The sequence below is a fragment of the Oncorhynchus clarkii genome, unplaced genomic scaffold, assembly GCF_045791955.1.
Source record: "Oncorhynchus clarkii lewisi isolate Uvic-CL-2024 unplaced genomic scaffold, UVic_Ocla_1.0 unplaced_contig_13407_pilon_pilon, whole genome shotgun sequence".
Lineage (NCBI taxonomy): Eukaryota > Metazoa > Chordata > Actinopteri > Salmoniformes > Salmonidae > Oncorhynchus > Oncorhynchus clarkii.
The window spans coordinates 47,521-65,919 of NW_027258314.1; the positions used below are offsets into that span (position 1 = coordinate 47,521).

Sequence of the window (18,399 nt, forward strand, 5' to 3'; positions counted from 1 at the left end):
TGAAAGATGTAGAGGGGAGATCTTCTGATGACGTCAGGGCTGCAGTAGATCAGTAGTGAAGGATGTAGAGTTGAGATCTCCTGATGACGTCAGGGCTGCAGTAGATCAGTAGTGAAGGATGTAGAGGGGAGATCTCCTGATGACGTCAGGGCTGCCGTAGATCAGTAGTGAAGGATGTAGAGGGGAGATCTCCTGAACTTCAGGGCTGTAGTAGATCAGTAGTGAAGGATGTAGAGGGGAGATCTCCTGATGACGTCAGGGCTGCAGTAGATCAGTAGTGAAGGATGTAGAGGGGAGATCTCCTGATGACGCCAGGGCTGCCGTAGATCAGTAGTGAAGGATGTAGAGGGGAGATCTCCTGATGACGTCAGGGCTGCAGTAGATCAGTAGTGAAGGATGTAGAGGGGAGATCTCCTGATGACGCCAGGGCTGCCGTAGATCAGTAGTGAAGGATGTAGAGGGGAGATCTCCTGATGACTTCAGAGCTGCAGTAGATCAGTAGTGAAGGGTGTAGAGGGGAGATCTCCTGATGACTTCAGAGCTGCAGTAGATCAGTAGTGAAGGGTGTAGAGGGGAGATCTCCTGATGGCTGTAGTAGATCAGTAGTGAAGGATGTAGAGGGGAGATCTCCTGATGACGTCAGGGCTGTAGTCGATCAGTAGTGAAAGATGTATAGGGGAGATCTCCTGATGACTTCAGAGCTGCAGTAGATCAGTAGTGAAGGATGTAGAGGGGAGATCTCCTGATGACGTCAGGGCTGTAGTAGATCAGTAGTGAAGGATGTAGAGGGGAGATCTCCTGATGACGTCAGGGCTGCAGTAGATCAGTAGTGAAGGATGTAGAGGGGAGATCTCCTGATGACGTCAGGGCTGTAGTAGATCAGTAGTGAAGGGTGTAGAGGGGAGATCTCCTGATGACTTCAGGGCTGTAGTAGATCAGTAGTGAAGGATGTAGGGGGGAGATCTCCTGATGGCTGCAGTAGATCAGTAGTGAAGGATGTAGAGGGGAGATCTCCTGATGACGTCAGGGCTGCAGTAGATCAGTAGTGAAGGATGTAGAGGGGAGATCTCCTGATGACTTCAGAGCTGCCGTAGATCAGTAGTGAAGGATGTAGAGGGGAGATCTCCTGATAACTTCAGGGCTGTAGTAGATCAGTAGTGAAGGGTGTAGAGGGGAGATCTCCTGATGACGTCAGGTTTGTAGTAGATCAGTAGTGAAGGATGTAGAGGGGAGATCTCCTGATGACGTCAGGTTTGTAGTAGATCAGTAGTGAAGGGTGTAGAGGGGAGATCTCCTGATGACGTCAGGGCTGCCGTAGATCAGTAGTGAAGGATGTAGAGGGGAGATCTCCTGAACTTCAGGGCTGTAGTAGATCAGTAGTGAAGGATGTAGAGGGGAGATCTCCTGATGACGTCAGGGCTGCAGTAGATCAGTAGTGAAGGATGTAGAGGGGAGATCTCCTGATGACGCCAGGGCTGCCGTAGATCAGTAGTGAAGGATGTAGAGGGGAGATCTCCTGATGACGTCAGGGCTGCAGTAGATCAGTAGTGAAGGATGTAGAGGGGAGATCTCCTGATGACGCCAGGGCTGCCGTAGATCAGTAGTGAAGGATGTAGAGGGGAGATCTCCTGATGACTTCAGAGCTGCAGTAGATCAGTAGTGAAGGGTGTAGAGGGGAGATCTCCTGATGACTTCAGAGCTGCAGTAGATCAGTAGTGAAGGGTGTAGAGGGGAGATCTCCTGATGGCTGTAGTAGATCAGTAGTGAAGGATGTAGAGGGGAGATCTCCTGATGACGTCAGGGCTGTAGTCGATCAGTAGTGAAAGATGTATAGGGGAGATCTCCTGATGACTTCAGAGCTGCAGTAGATCAGTAGTGAAGGATGTAGAGGGGAGATCTCCTGATGACGTCAGGGCTGTAGTAGATCAGTAGTGAAGGATGTAGAGGGGAGATCTCCTGATGACGTCAGGGCTGCAGTAGATCAGTAGTGAAGGATGTAGAGGGGAGATCTCCTGATGACGTCAGGGCTGTAGTAGATCAGTAGTGAAGGGTGTAGAGGGGAGATCTCCTGATGACTTCAGGGCTGTAGTAGATCAGTAGTGAAGGATGTAGGGGGGAGATCTCCTGATGGCTGCAGTAGATCAGTAGTGAAGGATGTAGAGGGGAGATCTCCTGATGACGTCAGGGCTGCAGTAGATCAGTAGTGAAGGATGTAGAGGGGAGATCTCCTGATGACTTCAGAGCTGCCGTAGATCAGTAGTGAAGGATGTAGAGGGGAGATCTCCTGATAACTTCAGGGCTGTAGTAGATCAGTAGTGAAGGGTGTAGAGGGGAGATCTCCTGATGACGTCAGGTTTGTAGTAGATCAGTAGTGAAGGATGTAGAGGGGAGATCTCCTGATGACGTCAGGTTTGTAGTAGATCAGTAGTGAAGGGTGTAGAGGGGAGATCTCCTGATGACGTCAGAGCTGGAGCCCAGCTGGAATTCTCTGGATCTGTATGGATATCACACACACACACACACACACACACACACACACACACACACACACACACACACACACACACACACATGCAAAGACACACACACATGCAAAGACACATACACACCCGCACACACATGCAAAGACACACACACATGCAAACACACAGACACCTGAGGGTCACACACTGTGTTCTTTTTGTGTTGCAGTCTGAGAGTACGCTTTCCCTTTCTGTGGCATGCTGCACATGAATGGTGGCACGTGCACACACACACACACACACACACACACTCTCTGAGTCAGAGAACAGTCAGAACAGAACATTCCCTCCTCAGTGCTGTTCTCCCCAGGCATCCCACTGCTAAATATAGACCCTCTGATCTAAATATAGGTCTCTGCAATGGGGACGTTGGGCTGGTATAGAGGCAAGAGGAGGAGAGGAGAGACCCTCTGATCTAAATATAGGTCTCTGCAATGGGGACGTTGGGCTGGTATAGAGGCAAGAGGAGGAGAGGAGAGACCCTCTGATCTAAATACAGGTCTCTGCTATGGGCACGTTGGGCTGGTATAGAGGCAAGAGGAGGAGAGGAGAGACCCTCTGATCTAAATATAGGTCCCTGCTATTGGGACGTTGGGCTGGTATAGAGGCAAGAGGAGGAGAGGAGAGACCCTCTGATCTAAATATAGGTCCCTGCTATGGGGACGTTGGGCTGGTATAGAGGCAAGAGGAGGAGAGGAGAGACCCTCTGATCTAAATATAGGTCTCTGCTATGGGCACGTTGGGCTGGTATAGAGGCAAGAGGAGGAGAGGAGAGACCCTCTGATCTAAATATAGGTCTCTGCTATGGGGACAATGGGCTGGTATAGAGGCAAGGGGGGGAGAGGAGAGACCCTCTGATCTAAATATAGGTCTCTAATAGGGGCACGTTACACTGGTATAGAGGCAAGAGGAGGAGAGGAAAGTAAACAAGAGCTGGAGGAGGGGGGGTGAACCAGGGGAGAGAGAGAGAGGTTCAGATGAAGGGAAATGGGAGAGAAGGGGTTGGAGGGAGAGGGAGAGAGAGAGAGATGCGTTCACAGTTACCCGATGAACAATTAATAAGCTAATTACAGTACATCAACAGGATCTTGTCTCCCTCCCATGCAGGATTTATTTTTTATTAAAGAAAGGGAGGTGGGGGGCAGAATAAATAAGGAAAGGAAACAGATAAAGCAGAACAGTCTGTTTTACACGACCAGGATTGCTATTATGAAGGATTTTAGGCTTCTTATATATTGTGAATGGAAGTGTATTTATCTTGATATCCTAGTATTGTGAATGGAAGTGTATTTATCTTGATATCCTAGTATTGTGAATGGAAGTGTATTTATCTTGATATCCTAGTATTGTGAATGGAAGTGTATTTATGATGATATCCTAGTATTGTGAATGGAAGTGTATTTATGATGATATCCTAGTATTGTGAATGGAAGTGTATTTATGATGATATTCTAGTATTGTGAATGGTAGTGTATTTATCTTGATATCCTAGTATTGTGAATGGAAGTGTATTTATCTTGATATCCTAGTATTGTGAATGGTAGTGTATTTATCTTGATATCCTAGTATTGTGAATGGAAGTGTATTTATCTTGATATCCTAGTATTGTGAATGGAAGTGTATTTATCTTGATATCCTAGTATTGTATATGGAAGTGTATTTATCTTGATATCCTAGTATTGTGAATGGAAGTGTATTTATCTTGATATCCTAGTATTGTATATGGAAGTGTATTTATCTTGATATCCTAGTATTGTATATGGAAGTGTATTTATCTTGATATCCTAGTATTGTGAATGGAAGTGTATTTATCTTGATATTCTAGTATTGTGAATGGAAGTGTATTTATCTTGATATCCTGGTATTGTGAATGGAAGTGTATTTATCTTGATATCCTAGTATTGTGAATGGAAGTGTATTTATCTTGATATCCTGGTATTGTGAATGGAAGTGTATTTATCTTGATATTCTAGTATTGTGAATGGAAGTGTATTTATCTTGATATTCTAGTATTGTGAATGGAAGTGTATTTATCTTGATATCCTAGTATTGTGAATGGAAGTGTATTTATCTTGATATTCTAGTATTGTGAATGGAAGTGTATTTATCTTGATATCCTAGTATTGTGAATGGAAGTGTATTTATGATGATACCTGGAATGCAGCAGTGTTGTCAATGCTAGTCTTTATGTTATATCAATGAGTCCTCTGCTGATCAAACTTAAACATCAACACTCAATCCTTCCACTTTTCTCTCCTTCTTCTCTCTCTTTCTCTCTCTCTCTCTCTCTCTCTCTCTCTCTCTCTCTCTCTCTCTCTCTCTCTCTCTCACAAACACAGATGGACTGGGTGACTAATGGTGGTATTGTGAAGAAGCTTTCCTCCATCAAAGAGGACGAGGAGGGATCTGAGGAGGCTCAACACTCGCCCCTCCCCAAAATGCCCCGTTCCCCTCTGGGTCTGGGATGGGGGCTGGGCTCGCCCCTGCGCTCCCCACTGCGCTCGCCCCTGCGTAGCCCCTCCCGCCCCTCCACAGACCACCGCAGGCACCGCCCCACCACTCTCCAGATTCCTGTGGTGAGCTTCAGTTGTGCCCCTCTGGACCTCAGTCCCAGGTAGGAACCCTCCGTTGCTGGGGGGAGCGGTTCTAGTACCACAGGCTACTGAATGGGCTTTGAAGACATACTATAGGATCAAAGAAAGGAAATATAGGACTTTTTCTGACATTATCTAACAAGGATGCCCAGGCGATTATTCCACAACCTTATTCTAGGCTATTCCAGATCGTCTCTACCAGTCAGAGTGGGGGAGTGTTTCAGATTGATGCTAGGTCACAGAGGGACAATGGCCACTTTGTATACTACCTCATCACCTGGCTGTAGTGCTACGAGCCTATTTCACACCTAAGCACAGCTGACGTTGTGCAGATCCATTCATTTATGTTGAGTTCAGTTCTCTGTTTATGTCAGGATCAACAGTTCATTGGTGTTATTCTGCCATCTGGTGGCCACAATACAAACTGATATACATGTCTGTTTCTCTCTCTCCCTCTCCCTCTCTAACTCTCTCTCTCTCTCTCTCTCTCTCTCTCTCTCTCTCTCTCTCTCTCTCTCTCCTTCACCCCATCTCTCTTTCTCTTTCTGTATCTCTAGGTTTGTGGATGGCATTGAAACAGACAGTGGTAGTGGTTTGGGCCAGAAGTTTGACTTCAGCCCCAGTGTTACCCAGAACATCCCACCCAGCTCTAGTCCAGGTAGGCTGCATTCATAACCTCCTAAACACAATACTGTACAGCATTGCTATGCATAGTGATATCATTTGATCTAGATGAACACACACAACTGTTCTGGGATATTTCAATGTGCTGCTAAGTGTGTTTTTCTCTCTCTCTCTCCCCCTCTCTCCCCCTCTCTCTCTCTCCTCTCTCCCCCTCTCTCTCTCTCTCTCTCTCTCTCTCTCTCTCTCTCTCTCTCTCTCTCTCTCTCTCTCTCCTCTCTCTCTCTCTCTCTCTCTCTCTCTCTCTCTCTGTGTCTTTCTACAGGAATGCAGGAGGATGCAGAGACTGTACAGACTATTACTAAACTGACAGAAGAGGTGAGTGACATACGGAAGCACCACTGAGGAATAACTGCCATTCCTAGACTGGATTTTAATGGCAATTCTTAACTTTGCCCTATTCGTTCCTCCCTCTCCCCTTCTCCCTGCCCTATACCCTACTCTCTCCCTGCCCATGTCCTGCCCCCTCCCAGATGACTAGCCTATCCCTGCAGGTGTCACAGGTCAGCCAGGACCTCCAGGAAATGACACGGCTTCTCAAGCCCCTCCTCCAGCCTCTCCTCCTCCAAGGCTCTTCCCAGTCCATCCTCTCCTCCCTTATGGCTGCCCTGACTCCGCCCACCAGTGAGACTCTCAGTAGCTCCGCCCCTCCACCTCCCAAAACTCCTTCCAACACCAACTTACTGCTGTTGGAAGATACAGAGATAGAGGGGGAGAGGAGACACCCGGATCGCCACTTTCAGACACCTTCCGGGGGTCTGACAACCGTCCCCCAGCCCCATCCTCACTCGGCTTCTACAGGGGCAGAGATGACCCCAACTAGCCCTGTTCAGCTCAGCTTCATCGACGAGGAGAGGCCCACTGTCTGAGAGAAAGGATTCACCAACACAGGACTGGCATGACGAGACTGGCATCATGGCATGGCTGGCATGACACCCCTCATATCACTGCATGAGGCACATGGCTGCCCTGGGTTACTGTTTATTTAATACTAAGATAACATGAAGTAAGTTATTATTACCAAATGTATTTATTCCTAATATGAAATGTTATGACCTGACAAGTTGTTGTTATACCATATCTATCACTGGCTATGACCAAATGAAACACAGCAAAAATATAAAAGTCTTGTTTAACAGTTTAGGCTCTAGAGTTGGTTTGGCGCAGAGTGACTGCAGAGAGGATCTTGTCCATTGGTTGTCGGCTGTATTAGACATTATCAGACTTACACCAAACACACAATAAAAACACAACTCGTCTGCTGCTTGCCAGTCAGGGTTTTATTTTAGCTGGTGGCCGTGGCTCAGTGTTAGGTCCATCTCTTTGTGCCCACTGGTTGGTGCTAAGAACGGTAGTAGATGACTTGATCGAGCATTGGGCAGGAGGGATCGGATTGGTTGGGCGAGAGGGGGACAACTCTAGACCCTGGTTACTCAGTGAGGCGTCTGAAGGACTGGACGTTGGGACACACCGCGCCCCAGTCCGTGGGCTTGCGGTACTCGCCCTTCTCCAGGAGATACTGACGGCCCTTGTAGTCGGGGTGCTCGTAGAAGACCCACCAGCCTCCCAGCACCTTGCAGGAGTGCACCTCGCGCCAGTGGAACTTCTCCAGCATGGAGGGGCAGTCCTCAATGGCCTCGAACGCCTGGCCTGCCAAGTCTCCCTTCCCGTACAGCTGCAGCTTGTAGGGGACACCGCTAGCCTGGAGGAGGGGGCATCAGAGGGGAGGGCAGGATGGGTCAAACAGAAGGAAGCAGAGACATATAGAAAGACGTCAGACATATTCTGGATCTCATTCTCAGATCTCTACAATTCAAGATGATCAACATGATTTAAATACAGAATGTTACACCAGCTGCATGCTGGGTAAGTCTAGTCTATGTTACTGCTACATTAATACTGAATGTTACACAGGCTGCATTCTGGGTAAGTCTAGTCTATGTTACTGCTACATTAATACTGAATGTTACACCAGCTGCATGCTGGGTAAGTCTAGTCTATGTTACTGCTACATTAATACTGAATGTTACACAGGCTGCATTCTGGGTAAGTCTAGTCTATGTTACTGCTACATTAATACTGAATGTTACACAGGCTGCATGCTGGGTAAGTTTAGTCTATGTTACTGCTACATTAATATAGAATGTTACACAGGCTGCATAATGGGTAAGTCTAGTCTATGTTACTGCTACATTAATATAGAATGTTACACCAGCTGCATGCTGGGTAAGTCTAGTCTATGTTACTGCTACATTAATATAGAATGTTACACCAGCTGCATGCTGGGTAAGTCTAGTCTATGTTACTGCTACATTAATACTGAATGTTACACCAGCTGCATGTTGGGTAAGTCTAATCTAAGTTCCTGCTACATTACATTGATATTTCATAACTCCCTGTAATTATCTCTGATTAAGACAAAAACAACTGTACATACTGTATATTTGTGTATTTCTAGAACAGATACACAGTATTTATGTAACTCTATCAATGTAATGTCTACATGGTCAATATCATTGACCTAAAATGACACCATAGAAACAGATAACACAGATGGGACAATATCTACATAACAATATCTATATAACAATATATATTTAACAATATCTAAATAATAATATCTACAATTCCCCTAGAGTCAAAAAACAGATCTAGAAGTTTGATGAACACTGACTCAGGTGTGAATGGAACTGTATTCACTGTTTAGTGCACTACTTTAGACCAGGACCCATAGGACATAGTGCACTACTTTAGACCAGGACCCATAGGACATAGTGCACTACTTTAGACCAGGACCCATAGGACATAGTGCACTACTTTAGACCAGAACCCATAGGACATAGTGCACTACTTTAGACCAGAACCCATAGGACATAGTGCACTAGTTTAGACCAGGGGACATAGGGCATAGTGCACTACTTTAGACCAGGACCCATAGGACATAGTGCACTACTTTAGACCAGAACCCATAGGACATAGTGCACTACTTTAGACCAGAACCCATAGGACATAGGACACTATTTTAGACCAGGGGACATAGGACATAGTGCACTACTTTAGACCAGGACCCATAGGACATAGTGCACTACTTTAGACCAGGGGACATAGGACATAGTGCACTACTTTAGACCAGGACCCATAGGACATAGTGCACTACTTTAGACCAGGACCCATAGGACATAGGACACTACTTTAGACCAGGGGACATAGGACATAGTGCACTACTTTAGACCAGGACCCATAGGACATAGTGCACTACTTTAGACCAGGGGACATAGGGCATAGTGCACTACAGTAGACCAGGGGACATAGGACATAGTGCACTACTTTAGACCAGGACCCATAGGACATAGTGCACTACTTTAGACCAGGACCCATAGGACATAGGACACTACTTTAGACCAGGGGACATAGGGCATAGTGCACTACTTTAGACCAGGACCCATAGGACATAGGACACTACTTTAGACCAGGGGACATAGGACATAGTGCACTACTTTAGACCAGGACCCATAGGACATAGGACACTACTTTAGACCAGGGGACATAGGACATAGTGCATTATTTTAGACCAGGACCCATAGGACATAGTGCACTACTTTAGACCAGGGGACATAGGGCATAGTGCACTACTTTAAACCAGGACCCATAGGACATAGTGCACTACTTTAGACCAGGGGACATAGGACATAGTGCACTACTTTAGACCAGGACCCATAGGACATAGTGCACTACTTTAGACCAGGACCCATAGGACATAGTGCACTACTTTAGACCAGAACCCATAGGACATAGTGCACTAGTTTAGACCAGGGGACATAGGGCATAGTGCACTACTTAGACCAGGGGACATAGGGCATAGTGCACTACTTTAGACCAGGACCCATAGGACATAGGACACTATTTTAGACCAGGGGACATAGGACATAGTGCACTACTTTAGACCAGGACCCATAGGACATAGTGCACTACTTTAGACCAGGGGACATAGGACATAGTGCACTACTTTAGACCAGGACCCATAGGACATAGTGCACTACTTTAGACCAGGACCCATAGGACATAGGACACTACTTTAGACCAGGGGACATAGGACATAGTGCACTACTTTAGACCAGGACCCATAGGACATAGTGCACTACTTTAGACCAGGGGACATAGGGCATAGTGCACTACTTTAAACCAGGACCCATAGGACATAGTGCACTACTTTCGACGAGGGGACACAGAAAATACCTTTCTCTCTTCTACACTACACCACCTCTTTACCATAATGGCTCATCCACTTACAAAGTGAACCATCTTGCAGGAGCAGACATGGTCGTTGAGGCCCATCCAGCGCTGGTAGTCGGGGTATTCTCCCCTGGTCAGTACATACTGGTAGTCGGGGTACTCTCCCCTGGTCAGTACATACTGGTAGTCGGGGTATTCTCCCCTGGTCAGTACATACTGGTAGTCGGGGTATTCTCCCCTGGTCAGTACATACTGGTAGTCGGGGTACTCTCCCCTGGTCAGTACATACTGGTAGTCGGGGTACTCTCCCCTGGTCAGTACATACTGGTAGTCGGGGTATTCTCCCCTGGTCAGTACATACTGGTAGTCGGGGTACTCTCCCCTGGTCAGTACATACTGGTAGTCGGGGTAATCTCCCCTGGTCAGTACATACTGGTAGTCGGGGTACTCTCCCCTGGTCAGTACATACTGGTAGTCGGGGTACTCTCCCCTGGTCAGTACATACTGGTAGTCGGGGTATTCTCCCCTGGTCAGTACATACTGGTAGTCGGGGTACTCTCCCCTGGTCAGTACATACTGGTAGTCGGGGTATTCTCCCCTGGTCAGTACATACTGGTAGTCGGGGTACTCTCGCCTGGTCAGTACATACTGGTAGTCGGGGTAATCTCCCCTGGTCAGTACATACTGGTAGTCGGGGTACTCTCCCCTGGTCAGTACATACTGGTAGTCGGGGTATTCTCCCCTGGTCAGTACATACTGGTAGTCGGGGTACTCTCCCCTGGTCAGTACATACTGGTAGTCGGGGTAATCTCCCCTGGTCAGTACATACTGGTAGTCGGGGTACTCTCCCCTGGTCAGTACATACTGGTAGTCGGGGTACTCTCCCCTGGTCAGTACATACTGGTAGTCGGGGTACTCTCCCCTGGTCAGTACATACTGGTAGTCGGGGTACTCTCCCCTGGTCAGTACATACTGGTAGTCGGGGTATTCTCCCCTGGTCAGTACATACTGGTAGTCGGGGTATTCTCCCCTGGTCAGTACATACTGGTAGTCGGGGTACTCTCCCCTGGTCAGTACATACTGGTAGTCGGGGTACTCTCCCCTGGTCAGTACATACTGGTAGTCGGGGTATTCTCCCCTGGTCAGTACATACTGGTAGTCGGGGTACTCTCCCCTGGTCAGTACATACTGGTAGTCGGGGTACTCTCCCCTGGTCAGTACATACTGGTAGTCGGGGTACTCTCCCCTGGTCAGTACATACTGGTAGTCGGGGTATTCTCCCCTGGTCAGTACATACTGGTAGTCGGGGTATTCTCCCCTGGTCAGTACATACTGGTAGTCGGGGTACTCTCCCCTGGTCAGTACATACTGGTAGTCGGGGTATTCTCCCCTGGTCAGTACATACTGGTAGTCGGGGTACTCTCCCCTGGTCAGTACATACTGGTAGTCGGGGTATTCTCCCCTGGTCAGTACATACTGGTAGTCGGGGTATTCTCCCCTGGTCAGTACATACTGGTAGTCGGGGTACTCTCCCCTGGTCAGTACATACTGGTAGTCGGGGTACTCTCCCCTGGTCAGTACATACTGGTAGTCGGGGTACTCTCCCCTGGTCAGTACATACTGGTAGTCGGGGTATTCTCCCCTGGTCAGTACATACTGGTAGTCGGGGTACTCTCCCCTGGTCAGTACATACTGGTAGTCGGGGTACTCTCCCCTGGTCAGTACATACTGGTAGTCGGGGTACTCTCCCCTGGTCAGTACATACTGGTAGTCGGGGTACTCTCCCCTGGTCAGTACATACTGGTAGTCGGGGTACTCTCCCCTGGTCAGTACATACTGGTAGTCGGGGTACTCTCCCCTGGTCAGTACATACTGGTAGTCGGGGTATTCTCCCCTGGTCAGTACATACTGGTAGTCGGGGTATTCTCCCCTGGTCAGTACATACTGGTAGTCGGGGTACTCTCCCCTGGTCAGTACATACTGGTAGTCGGGGTACTCTCCCCTGGTCAGTACATACTGGTAGTCGGGGTACTCTCCCCTGGTCAGTACATACTGGTAGTCGGGGTACTCTCCCCTGGTCAGTACATACTGGTAGTCGGGGTACTCTCCCCTGGTCAGTACATACTGGTAGTCGGGGTACTCTCCCCTGGTCAGTACATACTGGTAGTCGGGGTATTCTCCCCTGGTCAGTACATACTGGTAGTCGGGGTACTCTCCCCTGGTCAGTACATACTGGTAGTCGGGGTACTCTCCCCTGGTCAGTACATACTGGTAGTCGGGGTATTCTCCCCTGGTCAGTACATACTGGTAGTCGGGGTACTCTCCCCTGGTCAGTACATACTGGTAGTCGGGGTACTCTCCCCTGGTCAGTACATACTGGTAGTCGGGGTACTCTCCCCTGGTCAGTACATACTGGTAGTCGGGGTATTCTCCCCTGGTCAGTACATACTGGTAGTCGGGGTACTCTCCCCTGGTCAGTACATACTGGTAGTCGGGGTACTCTCGCCTGGTCAGTACATACTGGTAGTCGGGGTACTCTCCCCTGGTCAGTACATACTGGTAGTCGGGGTACTCTCCCCTGGTCAGTACATACTGGTAGTCGGGGTATTCTCCCCTGGTCAGTACATACTGGTAGTCGGGGTACTCTCCCCTGGTCAGTACATACTGGTAGTCGGGGTACTCTCCCCTGGTCAGTACATACTGGTAGTCGGGGTACTCTCCCCTGGTCAGTACATACTGGTAGTCGGGGTACTCTCCCCTGGTCAGTACATACTGGTAGTCGGGGTACTCTCCCCTGGTCAGTACATACTGGTAGTCGGGTATTCTCCCCTGGTCAGTACATACTGGTAGTCGGGGTACTCTCCCCTGGTCAGTACATACTGGTAGTCGGGGTACTCTCCCCTGGTCAGTACATACTGGTAGTCGGGGTATTCTCCCCTGGTCAGTACATACTGGTAGTCGGGGTACTCTCCCCTGGTCAGTACATACTGGTAGTCGGGGTACTCTCCCCTGGTCAGTACATACTGGTAGTCGGGGTATTCTCCCCTGGTCAGTACATACTGGTAGTCGGGGTACTCTCCCCTGGTCAGTACATACTGGTAGTCGGGGTACTCTCGCCTGGTCAGTACATACTGGTAGTCGGGGTACTCTCCCCTGGTCAGTACATACTGGTAGTCGGGGTACTCTCCCCTGGTCAGTACATACTGGTAGTCGGGGTATTCTCCCCTGGTCAGTACATACTGGTAGTCGGGGTACTCTCCCCTGGTCAGTACATACTGGTAGTCGGGGTACTCTCCCCTGGTCAGTACATACTGGTAGTCGGGGTACTCTCCCCTGGTCAGTACATACTGGTAGTCGGGGTACTCTCCCCTGGTCAGTACATACTGGTAGTCGGGGTACTCTCCCCTGGTCAGTACATACTGGTAGTCGGGGTACTCTCCCCTGGTCAGTACATACTGGTAGTCGGGGTATTCTCCCCTGGTCAGTACATACTGGTAGTCGGGGTATTCTCCCCTGGTCAGTACATACTGGTAGTCGGGGTACTCTCCCCTGGTCAGTACATACTGGTAGTCGGGGTATTCTCCCCTGGTCAGTACATACTGGTAGTCGGGGTACTCTCCCCTGGTCAGTACATACTGGTAGTCGGGGTATTCTCCCCTGGTCAGTACATACTGGTAGTCGGGGTAATCTCCCCTGGTCAGTACATACTGGTAGGCGGAGGCCGACTAGTGGTGACTGTTTAACAATCTGATGGCTTGGAGATAGAAGCTGTTAATCAGTCTCTCGGTCCCAGCTTTGATGCACCTGTACTGTCTCCTCCTTCTAGATGGTAGCGGGGTGAACAGGCTGTGGCTCGGGTGGCTGAGGTCCTTGATGATCTTCTTGGCCTTCCTGTAACACCGGGTGCTGTAGATGTCCTGAAGGGCAGGCATTGTGGCCCCGGTGATGCGTTGGGCTGACCGCACCACCCTCTGAAGAGCCTTTCGGTTGTGGACAGTGCAGTTGCTGTACCAGGCAGTGATACAGCTCGACAGGATGCTCTCAATTGTACACCTGTAAAAGTTTGTGAGGGTCTTAGGTGACAAGCCAAATTTCTTCAGCCTCCTGAGGTTGAAGAGGCGCTGTTGCTCCTTCTTCACCACACTGTCTGTGTGGATGGACTATTTCAGTTGTCAGTTGTCAGTATGCAGAAAAACTTGAAGATTTTCACCTTCTCAACTGCGAACCGTCGATGTGGATACGGGGGTGCTCCCTCTGCTGTTTCCTGACATCCATGATCAGCTCCTTCATTTTGTTGACGTTGAGGGAGAGGTTATTTTCCTGGCACCACTCAGCCAGGGCCCTCACCTCCTCCCTGTAGGCTCTCGTCATTGTTTGTAATCAGGTCTGCCACTGTTGTGTGTAAACTTGGTGACTGAGTTGGAGACGTGCGTGGTCACGCAGTCATGGGTGAACAAGGAGTACAGGAGGGGGCTGAACATTCACCCCTATGGGACACCAGTGTTGAGGATCAGCGTAGTGGAGGTGTTGTTGCCTACCTTCACCACCTGCGGTTGGCCCATCGGGAAGTCCAGGACCCAGATGCACAGAGCGGGGTTCAGACCCAAGGCCCTGAGCTTTATGATGCGCTTGGAGGGCACTATGGTGTTGAATGCTGAGCTGTAGTTGATGAGCAGCATTCTTACATAGGTATTACTCTTATCCAGATGGGATAGTGCAGTGCGATGGCGATTGCATCATCCGTGGATCTGTTGGGGTGGTATTGTAGTGGATCTAGGGTGTTGGGTAAGGTGGAGGTGATATGATCCTTGACTTGGTTATAACAGACCAAATGCACCAACCGCTCCCCACACTATCTGACAACATCAAAACATAGACTACTGCACCAACCGCTCCCCACACTATCTGACAACATCAAAACATAGACTACTACACCAACCGCTCCCTACACTATCTGACAACATCAAAACATAGACTACTACACCAACCGCTCCCCACACTATCTGACAACATCAAAACGCAGGGGGGGCTGACCCCGTGAACAGCCCCTCCTAACCCCACTGAGGTAAACACACAAACAGATACACACACATGCCAATATTATAAACATCAAGACACTAACTAACCGACAGACACACACACACACCAAATCACTTTTCACACAGCTGGTTTTTAATAAACATTCACCACAGGAGGTTGGTAGCACCATAATTGGGGAGGATGGGCTCGTGGTAATGACTGGAGCGGAATCAGTGGAACGGTATCAAATACATCAAACACATGGTTTCTATGGTTTCCAGGTGTTTGATGCCATTCCATTGACTGCCATTCCATTGAGCCGTCCTCCCCTCGGCAACCTCCTGTGCCACACACATACCGACACACACATTAATAACAATATCAGTGTCACAGCCAAGACCTCTGCCAAAATGTGAGATCCCAGATGAGTTGGATTATTGCGTTCCAGGACATTGAGAGAACAGAACTGCTGAGTCAGCTATTGATTATCAAAATACCAACATAATCAATAGCTGCACCGTTTCATCCAATAATCAAGCTGGAAAGCAGCTGTCATTCAAGTCAACGACCAATCATTACAGCATTAGGCTACTGCTGGGTTGTGACAGAGCCGTGGCACCCGCCCAATGAGGGGAGGGTTCACATGGCCTCTATGGGCCTGTTTATTTGTGTATGGAATGTATGCAATAAAAAACTGCAATAAAACACTACAATACAATACTACAATACAATACAATACTACAATACAATACAATACTACAATGCAATACAACAATACAATACTACAATACAATACAATACAACAATACAATACAATACTACAATACAATACAACAATACAATACTACAATACAATACAATACTACAATACAATACAATACTACAATACAATACTACAATACAACACTACAATACAATACTACAATACAATAAGACATATCAATACAATACTACAATACAATACAACACTACAATACAATACTACAATACAATAAGACATATCAATACAATACTACAATACAATAATACAATACCACAATACAATAAGACAATACTACAATACAAAACTTTGAATACAATAAGACAATACAATATAATACAATATTACAATAATACAATACAATAAGACATTTCAATATAATACAATAATACAAACCTACGAATACAATAAGACAATACCATTTTTTATTTAAAAAAAATATTTCCCCTTTATTTAACCAGATAGGCAAGTTGAGAACAAGTTCTCATTTAAAATTGCGACCTGGCCAAGATAAAGCAAAGCAGTTACACATGGAGTAAAACAAACATACAGCCAATAATACAGTAGAAAGATAAGTCTATATACGATGTGAGCAAATGAGGTGAGATAAGGGAGGTAAAGGCAAAAAAAGGCCATGGTGGCAAAGTAAATACAATATAGCAAGTAAAACACTGGAATGGTCGATCTGCAGTGGAAGAATGTGCAAAGTAGAAATATAAATAATGGGGTGCAAAGGAGCAAAATAAATAAATAAATACAGTAGAGAAAGAGGTAGTTGTTTGGGCTAAATTATAGATGGGCTATGTACAGGTGCAGTAATCTGTGAGCTGCTCTGACAGCTGGTGCTTAAAGCTAGTGAGGGAGATAAGTGTTTCCAGTTTCAGAGATTTTTGTAGTTCGTTCCAGTCATTGGCAGCAGAGAACTGGAAGGAGAGGCGGCCAAAGGGAGAATTGGTTTTGGGGATGACCAGAGAGATATACCTGCTGGAGCGCGTGCTACAGGTGGGTGCTGCTATGGTGACCAGCGAGCTGAGATAAGGGGGGACTTTACCTAGCAGGGTCTTGTAGATGACATGGAGCCAGTGGGTTTGGCGACGAGTATGAAGTGAGGGCCAGCCAACGAGAGCGTACAGGTCGCAGTGGTGGGTAGTATATGGGGCTTTGGTGACAAAATGGATGGCACTGTGATAGACTGCATCCAATTTGATGAGTGGAGTGTTGGAGGCTATTTTGTAAATGACATCGCCGAAGTCAAGGATCGGTAGGATGGTCAGTTTTACGAGGGTATGTTTGGCAGCATGAGTGAAGGATGCTTTGTTGCGAAATAGGAAGCAATATAATAACAATATAATACAATACTACAATACTACAATACAATAAGACAATACAATATAATACAATAATACAATACAATAATACAATACAATAAGACAATACTACAATACAATAATATAATACTACAATACAATAATATAATACTACAATACAATAAGACAATACAATACAATACAATAATATAATACTACAATACAATAAGACAATACAATATAATACAATAATATAATACAATACAATACTACAATACAATTAGACAATATGACACAATAATACAAATACAATAATATAATACTACAATACAATAAGACAATACAATATAATACAATAATATAATACAATACAATACTACAATACAATAAGACAATATAATACGATAATCCAATACAATAATACAAGACAATAATACAATCAAATAATACAATAATACAATACAATACTACAATACAATTAGACAATATAACACAATAATACAAATACAATAATATAATACTACAATACAATAAGACAATACAATACAATACAATAATACAATATAATACTACAATACAATAAGACAATACAATACAATACAATAATACAATACAATACAAAAATACAATACAAAAATAGAATTCAATAGTACGACAATACAACACAATACAATAATACAACACATTACAGTAATGCAATACTATACAATAATGCAATACAATACTACAATACACTACAAGACAATAATACAAGACAATAATACAATAAAATACTACAATACTACAATACAATACTACAAGACAACAATACAAAAATACAATACAATAATACAAGAATACAATATAACACAATAATACAATAAAGTAATATAATACAATAAAATAATACAATAATATAAGTACGGTGGGATAATCAACGAGCGGTTATGTATTCTGGAAAATAATACAACGCTGTGGAAGGTCAGTTCCACTCAGCTAGCGCGTCATGGAACACACCGTAATGTCTTCATTCCTTTCCCGGAGAATGCATGGAGCCCCGAGTTGATTATCCCTTTCATGCCTTGAATATAATTTATCACATTTTCTGGTAGAGATGTGTTCAGTATCCACTAGTAGATAGCAAGTTTACTAGATAGCTACAATAGTTGCCGTGGTAACCAAACAGACTAGTTTAGCTAACCAAACCGTCAGACCTAGCTTGCCATTATGAAAACAATGCCAATAATGCTTTCAATTCGACTTTTGCTTTCAAAAGCACCTCAAACATAGAACATGTAAGAATG

At 46.1% G+C, this 18,399-nt stretch overlaps 2 protein-coding genes across 2 annotated transcripts in view; one reads left to right on the forward strand and one right to left on the reverse strand.

Annotated features, from left to right (window-relative positions):
* LOC139396617 (voltage-gated delayed rectifier potassium channel KCNH8-like) overlaps positions 1–7,004 on the forward strand; it is a 34,791-nt gene extending 27,787 nt beyond the window's left edge. Inside the window, exons 12-15 of the mRNA XM_071143574.1 lie at positions 4,862–5,136; positions 5,674–5,774; positions 6,063–6,115; positions 6,271–7,004. Of these exons, the coding sequence (XP_070999675.1) occupies positions 4,862–5,136; positions 5,674–5,774; positions 6,063–6,115; positions 6,271–6,666 (825 nt within the window). The 3' untranslated portion in view covers positions 6,667–7,004. The remainder of the gene's footprint in view (positions 1–4,861; positions 5,137–5,673; positions 5,775–6,062; positions 6,116–6,270) is intronic.
* Positions 7,005–7,226: 222 nt separating this feature from the next.
* On the reverse strand, positions 7,227–14,401 carry LOC139396616 (gamma-crystallin S-like). The gene is made up of 4 exons (XM_071143573.1): positions 14,241–14,401; positions 13,991–14,083; positions 10,088–10,196; positions 7,227–7,499 (listed from the first exon to the last, which is right to left on the reverse strand). The coding sequence occupies exons 1-4, from the start codon at positions 14,399–14,401 to the stop codon at positions 7,227–7,229; spliced, it is 636 nt and encodes a 211-aa protein (XP_070999674.1).
* Positions 14,402–18,399: the final 3,998 nt, after the last annotated feature.

What these genes read in the sequence shown, in the direction of transcription:
- LOC139396616 (XM_071143573.1), bottom strand. Translation starts at nt 14,401, where the DNA reads ATGACGAGAGCCTACAGGGAGGAGGTGAGGGCCCTGGCTGAGTGGTGC. An exon ending in GCTCTTCAGAGGGTGGTGCG is followed by an intron (nt 10,197 to 13,990) that starts GTCAGCCCAACG and finishes TGTACTGACCAG; the next exon opens with GGGAGAGTACCCCGACTACC. An exon ending in CCTGCAAGATGGTTCACTTT is followed by an intron (nt 7,500 to 10,087) that starts GTAAGTGGATGA and finishes CCCCTCCTCCAG; the next exon opens with GCTAGCGGTGTCCCCTACAA.